The sequence below is a fragment of the Mastigoproctus giganteus genome, chromosome 7 (assembly GCF_048544385.1).
Source record: "Mastigoproctus giganteus isolate SK-2022 chromosome 7, ASM4854438v1, whole genome shotgun sequence".
Classification (NCBI taxonomy): domain Eukaryota; kingdom Metazoa; phylum Arthropoda; class Arachnida; order Uropygi; family Thelyphonidae; genus Mastigoproctus; species Mastigoproctus giganteus.
In genome coordinates this window covers 162,492,471-162,516,809 of record NC_143581.1, presented here as the reverse complement: position 1 = coordinate 162,516,809, position 24,339 = coordinate 162,492,471, and the positions used below count along the sequence as shown (strand labels likewise).

At 36.2% G+C, this 24,339-nt stretch overlaps 1 protein-coding gene across 1 annotated transcript in view; it reads left to right on the top strand.

The window, feature by feature from the left end:
* LOC150083300 (uncharacterized) overlaps window positions 1-24,339 on the top strand; it is a 300,614-nt gene that overhangs the window by 173,225 nt on the left and 103,050 nt on the right. The window contains exons 10-11 of the mRNA XM_090378469.1: window positions 1,123-1,173; window positions 16,144-16,231. Coding sequence (XP_090234595.1) covers window positions 1,123-1,173; window positions 16,144-16,231 — 139 coding nt within the window. The remainder of the gene's footprint in view (window positions 1-1,122; window positions 1,174-16,143; window positions 16,232-24,339) is intronic.

The window sequence follows — 24,339 nt, the reverse complement described above, 5'->3', positions numbered from 1 at the left end:
ACATATAGGGCTCCCTTTCCCTATGTTCTTTTATTCCCACCACCAGGGGCAGTTGAGTCCTCTTCTCCCCTTGCCTGGGTGGAAGAAGGGTGGGGAAATTTTTTTTTTTTTTTTCTGGGCTCTCCCTGGACGCTTTGGCCACCCCGGGATTTGCCACACCAAAGCTTTCATTCCCTACTGACCTGGCCCACCTCCTCGTAGCAATGGGCTGTAAACTAGGGGCTTTTGTGTTCCCCATAAGCCCCTAGGCTAACAGACTGGATGACCAACAGACTGACACTACACGAACATACACTAAGCTACACTGTCTGGCCTTTACAGTGTTTATATTCATCACAGAGTTAAACTTTACAGTGGTTGTATTCATCACAGAGTTGGGTGAAACCCCCAGAGCTGCATTACAAATAGCACTATACATTATACCATACTAACTCACAATGAATTAGTTCAGTGCTATCTAACAGTGCACTGGTATGAGACTGGTTATATAGTCTTTATAACTCAGGATAATGTATTTTTTGAGGATTCACTATTTTGAGAGAGCAAATGTCTATCTGTGTCTTCTTCCAGTTTTTAAAAATAAAACAATAAATAAAAACTGCATACATGGAAAAAGTTTAACTGTCAGTGTATAAAATGGATATTTTTCCAGCTGTCACTTGGAGGATATTGCATTTATATTAAAAACACAAGGAAACAAACTTGGCATCTACCGTTGTGTTGCCATAAACCCCTTATGCAATTTAAACATTTTTGATAATACCTGGTACATTCCATTGTCTGAAACAGCATCGAAAATCAATATTAGTTTCAAATTAAGTTCACTTTGTTTATGAATTTCCAAAAATAAAATATATACCAAAACTCCATTAGCATTTGAGAAAGCTTCTTATAAACAATTTGTGCAAATCATTGTGCATTATTGAATGTTACTGATGTGATTCATGTTATGAAAAAATATGCAATTTATCCAAGTAAATATTATATATTTGTGAAAGACCAACTTAAATAACAGTTTAACATATTGTTCAAAAATAAAGATGTTCAATTTATATGTGCTGTTCATATAGCTTTTTTGTTTATTATGTATAATATTAATTCCACTATTAATTTTATTTTTAGGTTTTTTGGCAATCGATCATACTGTTATGACAGGTTAGGACAGTTTGAGAGGTAATCCACTTATTTTTAATAAAAAAAAAATTGCCATAAAGAAAATTATTTCAAAGAATTTATCTAGTTGTCTTTCATATTATATTTTTCCAGATGGATATCTGCTTTTCATTTATTAGTCTCTCTACATTATGTTTTATTCTGTGTGTATTTTTTAGTAGGGTAACTAAACAAATATGCAATAATTCTCTTATCCACATCAACGTGATATAAAATGCAATTTTTTTTTTTTTTTAATTACAGCCATTATGAAACTGCCTCCAAATATTTTTTCTGCTTGTGTGATATTGCATACAAAATGTAATGATAGCAGATGAAAATTTAAATGTTACTACCAATATCTTACAAGTTTCAGCACTGCATGCCAGGTGATGCAGCTATAAGTAGTAGGCGCCTCCGTAGCCAGGTGGGAAGGAGCAGCAGTGCGTAGCACACGCTTCTTGATTAGACCGGGGTTCGAGCCCGTCACCACCAAATACGGAGGATGCGGAAAGGTCAGGGAATGACCACCGCATATCCCGGAGCAATATGGCCTTAGTTGCTAATGCTCCTAAATAACAAACAACAACAACAACAGCTATAAGTAGTCTATGAAAATGGATAGTGATACTGATGATGGTTTTATGAAGCAGTGGTGTGTTATTGAGTTCCTGCATTCAGGAGACATTGCACTGGTTGAAATTCAGTGATGTTTGAAGAATTATTATAAGTACCTGTAATTGATATAAGCACAGCTTGAGGTTGGGTTAGGCATTGCAAAGTTGGTGGTAGTGGTTTGAAGGACATGTCAATGTCCGGCTGTCCTTGCAGTGTGGTAGTGGCTTTAATGCATTGAAAAAAATATTCTAGATTATCTAGGCTACAGGAAGTTGTGTGCCAGGTGAGTCCATGAACATTAATGCCAGACAAAATGGAGTGGAGAGTGCAGTCTTGTGCCGATCTCTTGGAGTGGCATGAGATCATGGGCAACAATTTTCTTGACAGCACTGGCACCGAAAAATGAGACCTGGATACACCACTATGAACCAGAGTCAAAATGGCAGTCTGTGGAATGGTGACAAAAGGTTTCATCAATAAAAAATAAAAAAAAATTGAAACTCGGCTATCTGGAAAAATCATAACATTCTTTTCTGGGACAAGGTGTGGTTATCCTTGTGAAGTTTCTGGAATGGAGGGACACAATCAGTTTGTCTTACTGTGTGGAGACACACTGTAAAAGTGAGACAGAAAAGAAACGAAAATTTCTACTTCAGCACAGAAATGCAAGACCCCGTACTAGAATCCTAACAAAGACCATTCTGGGCCTTACATCCTGACCTTATACCCTCAGATTTTCACCTGTATTACCATTTGGAGGATGGCCTTTGTGAGGAACATTTTGTCAATGACAATGCTGTATATTTACCATCAACAAGTGACTTTTCAAACCTAGGAATGCAGTCTCTGGTTCAGTGTTGGAGAAAATTGAATATATGTAAAAATAAATGCAAGTACTTAAACACTTGAAGTATATAACATAATTTAAATTTATATACATGCACTGGTATTTGAAAAAAAGTTTAGAGGAATTAGTTTTGGAGCAACTGTCATAATTTGAAATACAATAAAACTTATACAAACAACTCTCTTTTGTATGGATATGATGCCATCAAGTATTTCATGCCTTACTCATATATAACAAATCATAAAAACAAAAAAACAAGCAAGGAAATATATATTAGAAAATTACTTTTCAAGATAAGAGTGGTGATTATATTCATTAAAAATATTTAATAACGGAAACTGTAGGACAATAATTTTAGAAAAATCTAAGGTAAGGTGAGTCCAAGAAAAGTAAAAGATACGGATTCATGCAAAATTGTGAAACTGTTCCATTCCTTTTTACTATTCTAAGAGTGGTGCCTCTGTGGGTAGGAGCAGCAGTGCGTAGCACACGCTTCTTGATTAGACCGGGGTTTGAGCCCATGACCACCAAATGCGGAGGATGCGGAAAGGTCAGGGAATGACCACCGCATATTCCCGGAGCAATATGGCCTTAGTTGCTAATGCTCCTAAAAACCAAATAACAACAACAACTTAAAATGGGGACCAAATCTTTGTAATCTATATTATGTACTTTTATATAGTAGAATGTTGTGATGTTTATATTGTGTGATGGCATGTCTGCATCATCAGGGTACCTGCCCGCCCACTGATGAGTGAGCCAACAAGCTCCGAAATGCATCTGGGCAGTGGTGCCTACTGAATAAATAACAGTAGTCTCCTCTACTAGAGAAGCGTTATTTATTCGAAGTAGTGCAATACCTGGTATCTCGTGAAGGTAGCCACAATATGAGATATAATCAAACGATGCCGGGGGTTCCTCGTTATCCAAGGATAATGGGTTTTAGAGAATTCCACTTAAAACGGGGACCAAATTTTTGTAATCTATATTATGTACTTTTATATAGTAGAATAAGAGAAATTTACCTCAATATAACACTTTGCTACAACACTCTCAAAAATTTAAAGGATATAAAACAAATGCATTGGAAACGATGATGCCTTGGCCATCGATTCTGGGATATGTCATATCATCAGTGTTTTGGTGGGTGTGAGAATTCATTTAATGTAGTTTTATATCCTTTTAAATTTTGGAGAATATTGTAGCGAAGTGTTCTATGAACAATATGGAGGTAAATTTCTCTTACTCTACTATAAATTGTTATATAACGTATAACTTATTGAGCCGTGTAGCTCTGGTTTTAATTATGTACTTGTACATAGTTAAAAATGGATTGAAGGAACTGAAAAATATGACAATTATTTTATTAGACTTTTTTTTTTTATAATATGTTGAACAATGTAAGGTTAAGTAAAGTTTATTGAAGTTATGCTATTTTTCAGTTTTACAATATTACTTATTCTCCACTTCTTTTACAACATATAACTTCTAATTTAACATCTAAACCATAATTTTTGCATTGTCTTTTGTTTTTCATGATGTTTTATCATCAGCATTTCACTTTGAATGCATGGTTAATAAAAATAAGAAAACTAAGAATTCACTTAACATAAAAATTATCAAAAATATCAGATGCATCTATTACAAGCAACACTAAACGAGAAACTGACTGTAGATAGAGGGAGTCATATCATATAATGTAACTCGCAGGAAAAGTGGCATAGGAATAGTCAAGTGTGTAATGGGAGTGCGTCAATATAAGTCGAAACAAAGTACATAGATACTATTATATTTTTTATGTATTATTTGCAACCGCATAACTACGGGGACTAGGATAATGAGCACTCAGATACTGGGGACCACCTGTATTAAAGCAAAAAAAAGAGTGATCATTATTCTACTAAAATTATGAAACATAATATTTCTTAAATTACTAAGAAACATTGTTTCATAATGTTTCACAAACATTATGAAACATAATGTTCGTGAATTACTAAGAATTCAAATTAGTAATCTGAAGACAGAAAAAAAAAAATTAAGAATCCAATTGTAAAGTTTCATAATTCAACAAATGTGACATGTGGTTGATTATATGGTAAATAAATATTCTGCTAAAGTAAGTTCTAGGTATCAATTACAAATGTTTTATAAAGTGTTAAATCTAGCTGCTACAGACACATGGGTGGTTTTTTTTTTTTTTTTAAATTGCACTTCTTTGGAGAGACTAAACAATTACATCTTTATTGAATGTACCATGGGCAAAAAAAAATAAAGGAAAGGAAAATAATGGCCATGGCAGCAAGTTATGGACTATGTCACATAAGAAAATAATCACTGGCGGAGAAGCTTATGCTGCTGCTGCTGCTGCCCTCAAATATTCAAGAGAGGCCTTAAAGGTCCTTCTTAAATTTTTGAAAAGGCTCCTGTGCACAAGTCTCATGAAGCAATTACCACTCCTGCTGAGAGACTGTGGATTCCAGGGGCTAAACCACCCATTCTACAGTACAGATCTGGCACTTAGTGATTATTTCCTCTTTTGAAAATCAGAAGAAACACCTGCATGGGCATCAATTTAAGTGATGACATTCTCAAGGAAGATGTGAAATGGCTTTTTCAGAGGCCAGAACAAGACTTCTTTTTTTTCACTGTGCCCTCTTTGCCTGCAAAATGGACATGTATTGAAGAGGATATATATTGAGAAGAAAAAAAAAATTAGGCCATGTTTTTTTCTTTATTACCAAGATAGATAACTTTTTGAATGCTTCTCATACCTAACTTACCCGCACTGAACTACAAAGGCTAGAATTTGGAGGTTCTAATTAGTAAATAAATTGTATATCCATCACTCTTGGCTGTGCTGTGACATGTTCACAGTTGTAAGACTCACGAGTGACACAGTATTCAGGATTAGAATCTACCTACTTCATGTATCACCAACAACTGAAACTTGGCTTCTTTTGCCAGGAAAATAAGTAAAATTAGATATAAGTAGAACATGATTATAATTATTTTCTTGCTATTCCTTAAGGAAATCTTTGAATGCCAGTACAAATATAAGATTGTCTTTTCTGGTGGCCCAGCTTGTAATGGCATGATAACGTTGGGTGGTTAGCAACCAATGTTATGGCATTGTAACATTGGTTGCTATTGCAGTCAATGTTACAATTTTATAAAGAAGGGGTGGACAACCTCCAGCCTGTGAGAGTGTGTAATCCTGCTTGCGGTTGTTTTCAAAATACAGGGCCCGCTGTTTATTATATATATTTTTGAAATTTAGAAGTTATAGTATGTCTTAAAGTACTGTTTTATTGGACTAAATTCAAAAATAGCAAAAGCTTGAATTTCCAGTACTCATCTTTGATCAATCTGCAATTGTTATGGTTTGAATAATAAGAGATTGGCTAACTTTAAAGTAATTGGTTTATTAAAAAATTGAGGGGATGAATAAGTGGTAATTACGATGAAAACGGGATTAAAATATGCGCAAGGAAGTAGAAGTGCACTAACTCCGTCCTTGGTTGTCGTGAAGTTGATTAGAGTTGAAATTCTAAATAGTGAATAAGCCAATAGTCATAACGGTGGACTTTCGTTAAAACGTCTTCAGTTGGCAAGTTAAGTGAAAGGGAATGCATACTGTATTTAAGAAGAATTTTGTAATCCCGCGATGCACTTTGCTGCTTGCGGGAATCTCAAATTGGTGAGATTCCAAACCGGAGAAAGATTGAAGGGGAGTTTCGCATTTAAAATGTTTAGATCGGAGTGGTGATGGAACCATTCTATAATGAGGGCTTCGTATTGCAAGATTTTGAAATTGTGTTTTAATTTTAATATGGTGATAGCTGAATCAACTAGGGGGGTATGGTTGTTGGAGCGTACGTGTAAAGTAAGTTCAGTGCTGGATTGTCCTGTTCTGAAGCTATTGTAGTGATAATAAGCTCTTGTATTAGATGACTGGGTTGAATCGAATTTGGTTGTAGTACTGCCAATGTAACAGGCGTTACAATTTTGTTGACATTTAATTAAGTAAATAATATTATTTGTTTCGCTTGTTGGATATTTATGTGTTTCTTTATATTTATTGAAAAGTGATCCAAGTTTATTGTAGGTAGAAAAAATAAGTGTAATGTCCGTGCCTGCAAATATTGGCCAAAATTGTCCTGCAAGATTACTATGGTAAGGGAGAATGAGATGTATTTTGCTATTTGTAATGCGTTTTATAGGGTTATTAATATTATTTTTTTACGATGGAAATAGTGTGTTGAATTAAGTGTTGTGGTTAGTTTCTGGCTATGAATTTTTTTTGTGAGATATTGTAACTCTTTGGATAGGTCGTCTTTTCTAAAAATCTTAGTTCCTAGTTTAGTATCTGTTTTATATGGTGAGATTGAGGAAGTTACTTTGTTTATTAGTTTCTATTTTGAGTTTGTATTTTAGTCTGTCATGAATTGAATTAAATTTTGGGAAAAGATTATCAATTATAGTTTTATTCCCTATTATGAGTATATCATCAGCATATCACATGTATAGCTTTATCTCGGAAGGATAAGGTTGTAGGATCTGATTTTCAACTGTAGCTAAGTAAATTTCAGATAGGGGGGAGGAAATGCCTAAGCCCATTGGTAAACCGAATGTTTGTTGAAAAATCTGATTATGAAATCTAAAATGTCTGGCGTCTAATAGTAAAGAGGTGAGTTCTAAAATATTGTTTATAGAATGGGAGGTATGGTTGATAAGAGTACTGTCGGTGGTTAAATATTCACGTAGGGCTTGTAAGGTAAAAGGTATATGTACATTGGTGTATAGTGATACAACATCAAAGGATGCTAAAATTACACTGGTGTATAGTGATACATTGGCAGTACTACAACCAAATTCAGTTCAACCCAGTTATCTAATACAAGAGCTTATTATCACTACAATAGCTTCAGAACAGGACAATCCAGCACTGAATTCACTTTACACGTATGCTCCAACAACCATATCCCCACCCCCTAGTTGATTCAGCTATCACCATATTAAAATTAAAAAACAAAGCCCTCATTATAGAATGGTTCTGTCACACTCCGATCTAAACGTTTTAAATGCGAAACTCCCCTTCAATCTTTCTCCGGTTTGGAATCTCATCAATTTGAGATTCCTGCAAGCAGCAAAGTGCATCACGGGATTACGAAATTCTTCTTAAATACAGTACGCATTCCCTTTCACTTAACTTGCCAACTGAAGACATTTTAACGAAAGTCCACCGTTACGACTATTGGCTTATTCACTATTTAGAATTTCAACTCTAATCAACTTCACGGCAACCAAGGATGGAGTTAGTGCACTTCTACTTCCTTGCGCATATTTTAATCCCGTTTCCATCATAATTACCACTTATCCATCCCCTTAACTTTTTAATAAACCAATCACCTTAAATTTAGCTAATCTCTTATTATTCAAACCATAACAATTGCAGATTGATCAAAGGTGAGTACTGGAAATTTAAGCTTTTGCTATTTTTGAATTTAGTCCAATAAAACAGTACTTTAAGACATACTATAACTTCTAAATGTCAAATTATTAGATATCCTTAATGATTATAAATACACCTAATCTGCACCGCCTATTTATTTAATTTTTATCCCGATGCCTTTGAACTTGCCAGATAGTAAGACACAATTTTTAAGAATACTTATCAAACATTTTGTCAACAAATTACATATTTCGTTTCTACAGAAATGCCTAAATCACGTGATTCTGAAATTTGCCCATATATTCCCAAATAAAATTTATAAAAAATACTCGTACATCAAACTTCCATCGCCATTATACAAGAGGAACTACAAAAAAGGTTTAACAAGAAATATCAGCTTTTACGTCAGATACATTATTTAAAATTTAAACTTAAGAGAGACATGCATCCTAACATTTGGATCGAATTCACAAACCTTAACAGTATATGTATTAACGCAGCCCTCAAGGAAGTTGAACAAAGACATTCTAAGAAATGGATCATACTTACCCAAAGAACCCAAAAAACAAAAACCACTCCACAAATTTCCACCGTTAACACTTCTTCAAAAACTTTCACTCCTACTGAACTTGCAGGTTTAGAACATGGTTTCAATTTTGCTATTAAAAGCCACCAATATCCCATAAAAGAATGCATCATAGAAATTCAAACAAAACATGAACATCATCCAGACAAATGGCGTATTTTACATCAAACTAACTCCGTAATTAATTCAAAACTCCCCTTTCAATCCAATATAACCAAACAACAGCTCAACGATATACAGTAAACCCCCACTATTCGCAGGGGTTACGTTCCTGAGAAATGCCGTGAATACTGAGTTATGGCTCCCATAGTAATAAAGGAGTTCCTTTCCAAAGTATGAAATATATAAGAAAAACTAGTCTAAAATTTTGTCTATGTATGTATTATATGTACCTTCATAATATGACCATTAGAAATGCAAGCATATGGCATCGAAATGAAAATAAGAAACAATTTAATATTAAATGTAATATTTATTAGAAATTTCAAACAAATCTTTCAAACCAGCACCTTTGCCAACTAAAAAACTTATCCCACCAGTGCTATCACCAGTTTCGCTAAAGTGTTGATAAAGGAGTTTTGCCTTTTCATGAATGATGAGTGAACTTAAGGGAATTTTATTTTGAGTTCAGTCTTCTATCCACAGATTTAAAGCCTTTTCCATTTTTTCTAATTTAACATCACGAGTTACAGAGCAAATTTTTGAAGCAATTAGCACGTTTTCACGGTCACTACGGCAAATTTTTTCTTCCAAATTTTTGTTTGATCGTACCATTGACTCGTTGATTTTATAATGTTTTGCCACTGAGGAGGCACTTTCACCATTAGAAATTTTGTCTAATAACTCAATTTTATTCGCTAATGTCATCACCTTCTTTGATCTTTTCACATTTCCCTTGTTTTATTCGTAGCCATATTTTTGTACAGGTTAGAAAGAACTTGTCCAAAAAAGTCACTTTCTTCCGTTAACACACTCGAAAAAAGTCTGTTTTACACTGCAAAACGGTAGATTTATCAGCAGTTTATAAATTTATCAATTTATTCAATTTATAAGCGTATAAATTAAAAGCAAACGACGAAACCTTCCATGACAAGCGCATAACACATACTGAACAAAGATTAGCGAGAAACATCCACGCTCGCGATTTTGTCATCCCTCTCACCCACACCCACCGAGCGCTGTTTTGATCGGGAAATTAACCACGCCCATGTTTTTTTATGGCGGAAAATGTTCACAGCGCTTTAAAATTCACATTTTTTTAGGTTTCATTTTATATTAAATCAGCAACTGCGAATACAGATACCGCAAATAGCGAGATTTACTGTACATAAATTAAGTAATACCTCTGACATTATTATCCAAAAAGCAGACAAAGGAGATCGAATAGTAATTTTAGATAAAGCTACTTACATAGAAAAAATGGAAAAAATCCTCGCAGATCAAGACACTTATATAATCAGTAATTCTTATAATATATCTAAACTAAAAAATAAGTTTGACATTATCCTTAGGAAACTTAGGGCTAACAAAGAAATTACTCTACATACCTTACAGCAGATTGGCATACGAAATAATATTCTCCCCATATGTTTGGAATCACCAAACTACATAAACCAGGCCACCCTCTAAGACCAATAATCTCTTTCAGTAAATCCACCTTCGCAAACCTATCTTCCTTTCTAGTTAAAATCATATCCCCCTTAACAGGTTTTCTAAATTTAAAATCAGTAACACCAACCAAGCTTTTGAGAAAATTAATACTGCCATAATCACTGACGATGACATTTTAGCATCCTTCGATGTTGTATCACTATACACCAATGTACATATACCTTTTACCTACGTGAATACTTAACCACCGACAATACTCTTATCAACCGTACCTCCCTTTCTATAAACGATATTTTAGAACTCACCTCTTTACTATTAGACGCCAGACATTTTAGATTTCATAATGAGATTTTTCAACAAACATTTGGTTTACCAATGGGCTTAGGCATTTCCGCCCCCCCATCTGAAATTTACTTAGCTACAGTTGAAAATCAGATCCTACAACCTTATCCTTCCGAGATAAAGCTATACATGAGATATGCTGATGATATACTCATAATAGGAAATAAAACTATGATTGATAATCTTTTCACAAAATTTACTTCAATTCACGACAGACTAAAATACATACTCGAAATAGAAACTAATAAACAAATTAACTTCCTCAATCTCACCATACATAAAACAGGTACTAAACTAGGAACTAAGATTTTTAGAAAACATACGCATACAGGGAAATTCCTACACTTTACATCACACCACCCTCTTAACGTAAAAAAGTCTGTTCTCTATAACCAAATCCACAATGCCATTAAATACAGTACCTCACAAGACGACTTATCCAAAGAGTTACAATACCTCACAAAAAAATTCATAGCCAGTAACTAACCACAACACTTAATTCAACACACTATTTCCATCGTAAAAAATATTAATAACCCTATAAAACGCATTACAAATAGCAAAACACATCTCATTCTCCCTTACCATAGTAATCTTGCAGGACAATTTCAGCGAATATTTGCAGGCACGGACATTACACTTATTTTTTCTACCTACAATAACTTGAATCACTTTTCAATAAATATAAAGAAACACATAAATATCCAACAAGCGAAACGAATAATATTATTTACTTAATTAAATGTCAACAAAATTGTAACACCTGTTACATTGGCAGTACTACAACCAAATTCGATTCAACCCAGTCATCTAATACAAGAGCTTATTATCACTACAATAGCTTCAGAACAGGACAATCCAGCACTGAACTTACTTTACACGTACGCTGCAACAACCATACCCCCCTAGTTGATTCAGCTATCACCATATTAAAATTAAAACACAATTTCAAAATCTTGCAATACGAAGCCCTCATTATAGAATGGTTCCATCACCACTCTGATCTAAACATTTTAAATGCAAAACTCCCCTTCAATCTTTCTCCGGTTTGGAATCTCACCGATTTGAGATTCCCGCAAGCGGCAAAGTGCATCACGGGATTACAAAATTCTTCTTAAATGCAGTACGCTTTCCCTTTCACTTAACTTGCCAACTGAAGACATTTTAACGAAAGTCCACCGTTACGACTATTGGTTTATTCACTATTTAGAATTTCAACTCTAATCAACTTCACGACAACCAAGGACGGAGTTAGTGCACTTCTACTTCCTTGCGCATATTTTAATCCCGTTTTCATCGTAATTACCACTTATTCATCCCCTTAATTTTTTAATAAACCAATTACCTTAAATATAGCCAATCTCTTATAATTCAAACCAAAACAATTGCAGATTGATCAAAGGTGAGTACTGGAAATTTAAGCTTTTGCTATTTTTGAATATATTTTTGAATTAATGGAATTTCTGACGTAATTTAGAAAATATTCTGTGCATTGCTATGACAAATATCGATCCAGATATTGATTCAATGATAAAAATAAACAGTCAAATCCATCATTAAATATTATAAAATAAAATATTGTAAATTTTTTTTACTGGAATTGTATTTGTTTTTTGTTACATAATTGTGTTTTTGTAATTTGATCTTGAATTTGTATTACATTTTACTTATTAATAAATTTAATTATATGTATGTATAAATATTACAATAAATAACATAAAACTGTTTATGACAATTTTATCATTATACAGCATTTTAATAATCCTCAAAATCATGGAAAGCTAATAAAATATTATGGCCCACAATTTGTTAAGGTTGCCCACCCTGATATAAAGTTATATTTTTATCTACACAACACATTGCCTACAAAAAAACAAATATGATACCTGTGCAGAACTTTAGAAATATTAATATTAATGTGAAATTTAAACAATCTGGTATGTGAAGGTTGTCTGATGTGACTTATGCAACTTTAGGATTGTTGAAAGAACCTGTAAAGATAAGTTCACTCTAATTTTTTGTCCATGCTATTGAATTAAAAAATAGTATACTAATATACAAACTGGTTTATTGAAATAAAATCAAAACATATTCTGTCTTTGTTAACCATAAAACATTTTGGTAGCCAGCCTCTTAAATACACACTGTACCAGGCTATTAAATGCATAACAGTGTGCAAAGGCCATGTGATCTCCAGAAACTTTGATAGTAATATATGAGTTAATTGGATTTTCAAGCTGAAACAAGTTGAAGGTCTGTGATGGTAATAATATGCAGGTACCCAGAAGCAGAGGCGTAGCTATGTTTTTGGTGCCCTTGGCAAATTTGTGGCTACGCGCCTTTTTTCGATAATTGGTAAAATCATAATAAATAATAAATACATTCGGACCTCTGTTTAACAAACTTCTTTATAGCGAATTTTTCTATTTAGAGATAAATGTTTTCTTTTTCCAGAATTTTTTTAGAATTTGCTAAATAGAATTTTATTCTTTACCGAATTTTTTTATTTCTTTGTTTTATGGAAACGAAAAATTTCTTCATTTGTAGAACGAAGAAAATTTTCCATATTACGACTGCATTAAGAGACTTAACTGGATACACATCGTTCGTACCCATGGCCTTCAAGCAAGCAATAATGCTGTTGTTACGCCCGAATTAAAAGATAAAGAGATTACCATCTGCAACTCAGTGGGAACCCATAAAACATATTCAACTACCTGTCCCACATACCGAGAAGTTGAGCTGGTCAACTACTTTCTGTGTATCCGTAGCCAGTGAGCAGACCAAGGTGTATTAAACATTCGGACAATAGGCTCTGGTCAACCTTCTATTGTAATCACCCTGTTAGAGATTTAGAAGAGAGTGGTTTCCCTTTATCCCGACAAGCGGTCAACTGTTGTTTCGTGGAAGTAAAACGGCCGTTTCGAAGCTATTGGGCTATCATTGAGCACAATATGAGATAGAGAGGAAATGATGCCTCCCACACTACTGTCGTAGTTTTTTCTTAAGAGTTATCTATGGTGTGTATATACACTGATATTATGTAGATATAAAACTCTTAACATAGTATGCCTTGTTGTATTTAGTTATTTTAAATATTACTATACAAACCTTTTGGCATCGCTCATATTGTGTGATTATCTTCACAACTGGGTCGTCATGTCTGCAATACCACAGTACCTGCCCGCCCACCGATGAATGGCCAAAAATCCTCGAAATGGTCGGGGGGGGGAGCTGATATTCACGGAGTTTCCAAGAATAGGTAACAACAGTCTTCTCTGCTGGGGAAGCATTGCCTATTTGAGGAGTTTTTGAGTGGTGTGAGTAGAAGGAGTTACTGTCCCTTTCATTCTTCTACACTGTTTCTTTTCTTCTTCCACTCCTACTATAACTTTCCCTCTACTTTTTGCTTTTATAAGTCTAATGGGGACAAGTGGATAGTAGAGTTATTATCCCACACTTTGAAACGGTGCCGTCTGGGTGATGGTGTCCGCCAAGAATAAGTAACAATAGTCTTCCATATTAGTGAAGCGTTACTTATTCGAAGTAGTGCAATACCATGGCAACTCGTTGTGAAGGACAAGCACAATATGAGATACAGGAAATAATGCCTCCCACGCTACTATCATAGTTTTTTCTTAAGAGTTATCTATGGTGTATCCACTTTGTACTTTTGTTGCTAACAAATTAATAAATTCATTCTGAATTTCTGGAGATAAATAATTAGTGTGGTGTTTCATATGCAATTCCAGAACATTTTTCATACCAACGTCAAATTGGTTGACAAATTTTATCAAGTTAAAAATACACCACAATTTTTTTACTTCGGTATCGATATTACTAGCATGTCCATGAAATGCCAAATTATTTTCAGCATAGAACAATATACATTTTAATATATGATGCCATTTCGAAATTTCACTTCTTAGTGCTGCTTGTGCAGTGTCGCCAATTAGTCCACCTTTTTGAAGACTCTCTCTTCTAATAATTTCCAATTTGTGAAATTGTGTTCTTGTAATGAATTCTCGGGAAAAAGAACGTTTGTATTTAGATGTTTCCAATTCTTAAATCCATCTGAGCTGCAAAATGGAACATTATTTGTGCCAGATACAAATAAGAGACACGGAAAACAATATATTGCATCTTTCTTTTTGCAATAAAATAACCATTTCCTCTTTTTTTTAATACCTTCATTTTTGTATTTCCACGAATTATTGAAACATCGGCCATTAGTGACAGGATTCGTATTTAAGACTATATGTTCGGGACCGTGTTGCACCATAAGAGATCTGTTTTTGTGAATGTTAAAGTTCCATGTGGTCGGATCATTAAAATTCAGACTTACATGTTCCATGTTAATATTATTGCTGCCATCATTTTCTTCTGCCAACTGTTGTTGGTTATTGTCCACACTTTCTAATTCTTTTAAAATAACTTCAACTGTTTCAGCTTTTTCTTGGACTTCCATTTCAGTGGCATCATCATTTTGTTTCATCTTCATTCGAATCATGTTCGTTTTCTTTGTCACTTGCAGGTTTGGAGTGGCTTATTGTAAGCCAGTTTTGTAAACTAGCGGAATGTTTTTTTTCTAATTTCCTCTTTATGCAGTCTTTCTACGTGGTACTGATGTCCACTTTTTTCTTTGGTGGCATGTCTAAAATTAATTTGGCCTTTATTGTTTTATTTAAATTATAAATCACAATATTCACGATTACCTGTTTATATAGCAATCACAAAAACGTATAACTTATTCAGTTTGTACACGATGTTTGAATTCCGAACTACTATGCATTTGAGCATGCGCTGATGAAGCGATCGCCTGATTGGTCCCTTCAAAGTTACATTCTGGACAGCAAATAGATCTATGATGCTATGCAGTATGTACTCAGATGTAAGGATGCTATGCAGGCTTGAACCACTGTGTGAAAATTAATTTTCACCCTCCTTGTGCTGTCATCTTGATTCGACATCATCGAGGGGCGCCATTTCGTCAGCTAGCCTCCGGTGTCAAAATAGCTTGACATTGTACTTATGTAGTCTGTCAGTGCAGCCCTTCTCCTGTCAGCGCCCTTGGCACCTGCCCCAATACCAAGGCATTCCTACACCACTGCCCAGCTGATCCTCACTAAACATCAATTCATTTAGCTTTATTTCACTGTAATATTTTTGCAGTTAGGTTTGATTTCCATCTGGATCCCACTGACCTGGTGCCATCAGACAACTAACACTTGACTTTTTTTCCCTTTCTGGATTATTAATTTCCAGTTGTTTTATACCTTAGTTATATATTGATTTAACATCACGTTATTAGACTGGACTTGATTTAGCATACCTCATCAAATAGCACTGTGGGTCATGGATCAGACGCCCTGTTTTTAAACCATTTAATAATATTGCTGTGGTATCTAAAGATATACCTTTCTTATCTGATCACATTAAAACAGTATTACTGTTTGTTTATGTATTTTTTTATTTTTATTAACTTTATTGTGTTTGCATTTGTTTCTTGTAATTTTTTTATTCCCTTCTATTAAGAGCTTTAAGGGATGCAGAAAAAGCCCTCAGCGTATCACAATCAGCAAAAGGATATTTTCGAAGAGGACGAGCTCTTGCGGGATTAAAAGTAATGTACTTTTGTTTTTGAAGTAGACGTAGCATTATTAATGTTTTGTATTTCATTTTTATTGTCATATTTAAATTTAGTAACTTGGGACTACCTTGCTACTACAGGTCTACTTATCTGTTTGGCAACCAGCAGTTTTCAGATGTTCTCAATAAATGCCTTGCTATCAATAAACTCATGACAGAAGGGCTTTCACTATTCACTCAAAATGTACCACTAAAAATAAAAAAATAATAAAGAAAACACAACCAAAATGTAATTCCGTTTGTTTAAAATATGGGACAGCCATTATAACATTCTCTTTCACGATTTACTGATCTCTCGTGAGATAGTGGGTAATATAGCTTCTGGTATAGAAAGCCATATACTGACATTCCAAAATTTAGAAACTGGTGAATGTTTAATACAGTTTACCTTTCAACAGGTTTGAAGTGTAAAAATTTCTCTAAATAGTATACACATTAGTGTAAGTCAGGTCTGATTGTCAGACTGCGATAACTCTGTGACATTTTTCAGCTTACATGACATGGGGATCAACCTGTGATCACACAATGATGTACACATTACATGATAAGCCACATGAACTGATGAACCATGGCCAAAATATCATTAAAAAAGATTTGTGAACATGAAGCATAAATTCAAGTTATTTTTCTAGATTAGAAACCGATCACCACTACGGTCTTGATACTCAGTGGAGTAATGATGCAAATGTTTGCCAGAATTGGTAATCCAGTGAGACCTCAACCAGTGAATCATACTTTAAGCACATGAGTAGATTTGTATGGAAGTAGCCCCTCTGGGACCATCATTAATTTGAGATGTCAGTACCTTGCTCAAACAAAAAGCATGGTTTTCAAAGGGTTCAACCTTGTGGGCAAAGTTGAACCCTTTGAAACCCTACATTTTCAAAAGCACATTATACGGAATGATGATTATATCCAAGAAGTTAATGTTTTGTGAGCACTATGAACATATAAGGATCATTGATAAATAAATCTTATTTATATGCGTATCTGTGCATGTTATATGGAATATTTCTATGCTAACTTGTGCAGTTGTTAATCAACAGTCGACATTAGCATCAGTAAAGGCACATGATGCAAGAAAGCAAGCTTATATAGCAATAGCATTAGCAAAAAAAAAAAAAAAAAAAAAATCCTTTTCATTTCGCCCATCCACTTGCTCCATATGTTTGTCTAGTTCTGCCTTGAATCTATTTAAGCTATCAACTTCTACAACAACAGATGGAATTTCGTTCCAGCAATTAACCATCTTTTGGCTAAAGGCAAACTTCCACACATCTATCCTACAACTGTCTTTCCTCAATTTGAATTTATGCCTTCTCAGGTGATTATTCTGAGCAAGAGGAAGAATCCCATCAGCATTGAGCATGCTCAAACCATTCAAGGCTTTATACACCTCAGTCAGATCACGTCGCAGGTGCCTAGTCTCCAGACACTGTAATTTGCAAAACTTAAGCCTTTCTTCATAAGAGCAAACCATTCACTTTCCATTCACTAATCTTGTTGCCTTTCCACGTACTCATTCCAGCAGCTCTACATCCTTCTTAAAGTGAGGCCTCCAGACCTGTATACAGAACCCAAGGTGTGGAGATGATTATCCCCTTTTACAAGAGGATAATGACCTCCTTATCCCTACTAGAAAAATTCCTGTATATCATTGACAAGACACCTTAAGCTACTCTTGCAGACTGCCTGCACAACTACCCCAGGTCCTTTTCATTCTCTATCACTGTAAGTGTAGTACCACACGGTTGATACATTACTCTGGGTTTACTGCTTCCAATATACAGTACTTTACATTTGTCAATGTTAAACTTCAGGTGCCACCTCTCAGCCCATCTGCTCAACGTTTCTAGATCCTCTTGCAGCAGTGCACTGTCATTAATGTCATTAACAACCCTGCTGACCCTCGTATCATCTGCAAACTTGGACATTAAGCCTGATATACCATCATCAATATCATTTATTTTTTTATTTTTATTTATTTTTTTTTTTTATGAAAACCCCAAACACGAAAGGTATCAAAACCTATAGTACTTAGTACCGTGCATGGGTTGAAGGAGAAGTATGGGGGGGGGGATGCCGGAAACTTTGCTCTAGAGACTGGACCCAACACTGAACCCTAAGGGACTCCACTAATAACATTAGTCCACGATGAGCAGTGTCCATTGATTACAACTCTGTCTTCTCCCCCTCAACCATCCCTTTATCCATAGCAGCAATTTGCCTCCAATGCCACACTGCTCCAATTTGTGCAGCAGTCTTCCATGTGCAACAGTATCAAAAGCCTTTCTAAGATCCAAATATACAATATCAAAGTTATTCCCTGCATCCAGTTCTTTTGTGACTGCATCATAGTATCCAATCAAATTGGTCAGGCAAGACTTTCCCTTAACAAAACCATTCCGTGTGCAAGCTATAACTGAAGTCTTATCTAGATGATCCTGCAGTGCTTCTTTAACCAGTGCCTCCATTAATTTTCCTGGAACAGAAGTTAAACTCACAGGTCTATAATTACTTATGTCAGCCTTTGATCCTCCTTTGTGAATTGGGGTCACATTTGCACATCTCCAGTCCATGGATACCTCCCCCGAGTCCAAAGAAGCTCTCAGAATAATGACTAAGGGTTTGCTGCCTCCTTTAATATAACTGGATAGATCCCATCCACCCCAGGTGCCTTTTTTATGTTTATCTTCAACAATTTCTCTTCCACTTTCCTCTCAGTTATTACAAAATCATCTAGCTCACTGCCAGAGTTTAATTCACCTCTGGCATTCCCCTCCCTGAATAACTCCTCATGTGTGAATGTAGATGCAAAATACTCATTTAGTTTGTTAGCTACCTGAGCAGGATCATCAACAGTTGAACATCGATATCAAGTGGACCAATCTGATTCATCCCTTTACTTCTAGAGTTTACATAAGTAAAGAACTCTTTGCTGTTTTTATTTGCATCCTTTGCCAAAGATTTCTCATAATCTGCCTTTGCTTGCCTAACCTCCTTTGTGACTTGGTTACAGACCAGTTTATATCTATCATAGGCGTCTGTGTCACAGAACACGTAGGTTTTAAGAAGTTCACAGTGCTCTGTTTTTTTAGACAAAAACCAGATGGTTTTGGAAGAACACATTATGCATATAATATTTTATGAACTTAAAATAACACAATTGCATTCACAAAAAGCATTAGAATACAGTATATTTGGTTAGCACTATGTGTGAGGAAATGACAGTGGTATTTGCTGAAGTTTAGATCTGGTGAGCACAACTTACCAGGTGAAGCACATATAGCATATTCGGGGTTACCCAACTCATTTTGTTGATGATCAGGTTACACATATGTTGCAATACCAAATCTTGTCTTACCAAACTGTCTTAGGAAAACTTTTTTTTTTCATTGTTATACACTGAGTATCCACTTTTTTTTTCTTTTTTTTTTTTCACTAAAGGAGTGCCCCTTTGTAACAGCATAAATTGTACCATGCAATTTAAAGCAGGTCAAAAGATACATAGGGATGTTGTGCTTTTGTAGTTCAGTTTGAGAATTAGCAAGACGAAATATTTAAGTGACCTTGAGAATGGCATTAGAGTCAGCGCCGAATATGCTGGTATAAATATCTCAGAAACTGCTACCATTCTGGAGATTTCATGTATGACTGTATCTCAGTCATACATGATAATAACCAGATAATATCCAGCTGATGGCAACAGCTTGTTGATGCAAGTGGCTAATGGAGGCATGATAAGATGTGCAGGGTAATAGAAAGGCTACAGCAATCAAATAACAGCCCAGCATAACAATGGTAACCAGTGAGGCATTTCAAATTTACAACTCATACATTTTAATCAACGAGGTATCATAGCCAGTGACTAAATAGGTCCCACTCATGTCATAAGGCGCCTCCGTAGCCAGGTGGACAGGAGCAGCAGTATGTAGCACACGCTTCTTGATTAGACCGGGGTTCGAGCCTGTGACCACCAAATACGGAGGATGCGGAAAGGTCAGGGAATGACCACCGCATATCCCTGGAGCAATATGGCTTAGTTGCTAATGCTCCTAAAAACCAAATAACAAACAAACAATCCTGTCAAAAAAAAACAAGAAGCTATAGTTACAGGAACACCAACATTGGATAATGGAGGATTGGAAAAATATTGCTTGGTGTGAAGAATCCTGGTCCCTCCTATTTCACAATGATAGGATGCCCAGAATATGGCTAAATAGCACAAGTCCACATCCTTCCTGTCGACAGTGCAGACTGTTGATAGCAGTGTATTGGTCTGAAGAGTTATAGTGCACATTGAGCCCTTGATACCAGTGCAACGTTTGGATGCCACGGGGTTATCTGAAAATTGTTTCCAACCAGGCATAATCCTTTATGGCTGTAGTAGTATCTGTCTGCAGATGGATTCTCCCAACAGATGCATCATCTCAGAAAACTAGATTTTACATAACTGGTACCAGGAGCATGAGGGTGAATCCAGCCTACTGCAGTGGTCTCCTCAGTCACCAGTCACAATCAAATTAAACTCCCGTGGGAAGAGGTAGAATTGAATTTAAAAAAAAAAAAAAAAACAGCAGCCATTATCAATCCACTGCAGGATAGAAGCCTCCTCAATGATTCGTGTTGAGGGAAATGGACAATAATCTGCCATGCTGGTTTAGTGCGAGTTGGCAGGTTGGCCATATTTAGCACTCAGGGGCTTGAACCCCGGTCTACTCAAACAGCATGTGCTACTGCACTTCTGCTCCTTACTCAGCTACGGATTGGAATAGACATCTGCAGCTAACCGATTTGCAAAAACTGTAAGAAGTAATAATTGGGTCAACGCAGACCAGCAGACATACCGGTCATCTAGTTAGACACCTCATTGAGTCCGTGATGAATCCATCCAGCAGGTGGGAGGGCTGAAATTGAACCCGGCGCCTCCGTAGCCAGGTGGGAAGGAGCAGCAGGCGTGCGCAGCACACGCTTCTTGATTAGACCGGGGTTCGAGCCCGTCACCACCAAATACGGAGGATGCGGAAAGTTCAAGGAATGACCACCGCATATCCCGGAGCAATATGGCCTTAGTTGCTAATGCTCCTGAAAAAAAAAACCAAACCAGCTGAAATTGAACCCACTCACTCTTAGGTAGGTGTACATAAGAAAGCCCCCTCAGGTTCGTAATCTGAGTAAGCGGAAGATCCCATCAGCATTGAGCCTGCTCAAGCCATTCAAGTCCTTATACACCTCAATCAGATCACCTCGCAGGTGCCTAGTCTCCGGACGCTGCAACTTGCAGAACCTAAGCCTTTCTTGGTAAGAGCACCCCTTGTTCCTCTCACCAATCTTGTTGCCCTTCTTTGTACTCATTCTAGCAACTCCTAATTCTTCCTAAAATGAGGCCTCCAGACCTGTACGCAGTACTCAAGGTGTGGCCTGATCATTGCCTTATACAATGGGATAATCACTTCCTTGTCTCTGCTAGCAAATTTCCTATATATCATTGACAAGACTCCATGACCTGCTCTGGTAACTTGTCTGCATTGCTCAGAGAACTTCATATCTGACTGCACAATATCCCAAAGTCTTTTTCATTCTCCACTTCCCTGAGTGTAGCACCACACAGTTGGTACGTTTCTCTGGGGTTACTGCTACCCATATATGTACTTTGCATTTGTGAATGTTAAACTTCAGTTGCCATTTCTCAGCGCATTTGCCTAACTTTTCTAGATCCTGTTGCAGTAGCATACTGCCTTTACTGTCATTAATAACAGTAATGTGTCTTCTCCCACTCCACCATCCTTTTATCCATTGTAGCAACTTGCCCTTAATGTCATACTGCTCCAATTTGTACAGTAGTGTTCCATGTGCAACAGTCAAAAGCTTTACTGAAATCCAAGTATATGATATCAAAATTATTTTTTGCATCCAGTTTCTTTGTGACCACATTGTATTATCCAGTCAAATTGGTCAGATTTGACAAACTCATAACAAACCCATGCTGTGTCTGAACTATTACCGCAGTCTTGTCTAGATGATCCTGCAATGCTTCTTTAAACAGCGACTCCACTTGGTATCATGATGAGTTTCATTTTGGAATGCACAACGGAAAGGACAGAGAAGAATGGAGAGATTTTTACTTATAAAAAGCTGCCTATATGGCATGCAGTACTTGGTGCTAAAGAAAAGCTGAGAATGAGATGTGTGGTACAGACTGCATGAATATGATAAGAATCTGTTTGTTATCTATATAATATCAGTGTAAATACACCATAGACAACTCTTAAGAATCTACGAAGTAGTTGTTGTAGCAGGCATCATTTGCTCTGTTTCTCATATTGTGCTCTTCCTTCGCAACGAGTTGCCATGATATTGCACTACCTCGAATAAGTAACGCTTCACTAATAGAGAAGACTATTGTTACTTATTCTCAGTGAGTACCAACACCCAGACAGCACCGTTTTGAAATATAGTATGGGATAAAGATATCAGCTATCCTCAATATCCCTATAAGACTGAGCAAAGAAAAAAAGAGGTAGGAAAGTGATAGTAAGAGACGGAGAGGAAAAGATGCCGTAGAAGAATGAAAGGGATAATTAGTTATAATTCGTACGAACTCAGAGCTCCATGCCCGGGCTGGACAATGAGTCCCCCTCGGGGACTGTTGTTACCCAGAGTCCTGCGAAGATGATTAAGATCTTCCTCTGGTGCCGTTTCTGGCTCTTTAGCCTTCATCAGTGGGTAGATAGGCGTACTGGTTAGACCAGACGTGCTTTCCAGTTCCCGGATATTTCTATGGAATTAACCCTTCAGGGACCCTTTATTGGTTCTGCTTTGGGACTATCTAGTGGCCTGTATGGCTTAAAAAAAAAAAAAAAAAAAAAAACCGAAAAGGGACAGCGCCCTTATTCACTCATCTCTATATGATTCAACCCAATTGGGCGTCCACTGACACACTCCGAGGAAGGCCCAGTCCATGTGACCACCAAGTTGGCGGCCGCCTGGAGCAGGCTTGCCCTACATGGGTTCTAGGGTCATCCCCCTCTTACACACTCCTTTTACCACCTACAGCTTTCAAAGCTTAGCCGCCGTACATACAGGAGAGAGACCAAATGCCTGCAGCTGACTTGGCCCCTATTCCCTAATAACTAAGCTAATCTGGTTGGTATGTAACACCCCTAGCCTAGACTGATCATTACCATCTAAGCTGCACATACACCGTTTCAAGGCTATTGGCCTATCAGTGGATGGGCAGGTACCCTGATATTGCAGACATGACGACCCAGTTGTGAAGATAATCACACAATATGAGAGATGCCAAAAGGTGTATATGGCAATATTTAAAAATGACTAAATGCACAAGGCATAATACATTAAGAGTTTATTATCTATATAATATCGGTGTAGATACACCATAGACAACTCTTCAGGAACTACGAAGTAATTGTTGTAGTAGGCATCATTTGCTCTGCTTCTCATATTGTGCTCTTCCTTCACAGGTCGTCATGTCTGCAATACCAGGATACCTGCCCATCCACTGATGATAGGCCAAATAGCCTTGAAATGGTGCCGTCTGAATGGTGGAACTCACTGAGAATAAGTATCAATAGTCTTCTCTATTAGTGAAGCATTACTTATTCGAGGTAGTGCAATATCATGGCAACTCATTGTGAAGGAAGAGCACAATATGAGAAACAGAGCAAATGATGCCTACTACAACAAATACTTCATAATTTCTTAAGAGTTGTCTATGGTGTATTTACACCGATATTATATAGATAATAAACTCTTAATGTATTATGCCTTGTGCATTTAGTTATTTTTAAATATTGCCATATACACCTTTTGGCATCTCTCACATTGTGTGATTATCTTCACAACTGGGTCGCATGTCTGCAATACCAACATACCTACCCATCCACTGATAGGCCAATAGCCTTGAAACGGTGCCGTCTGGGTGGTGGTACTCACTGAGACTAAGTAACATAGTCCTCTCTATTGGTGAAGCATTACTTATTCGATTAACACATTTTGCTGCCCATAAGGGTTTTTTTTTTTTTTTTGGAATTTGTATTATTATAGAATCTTTACTTCAAT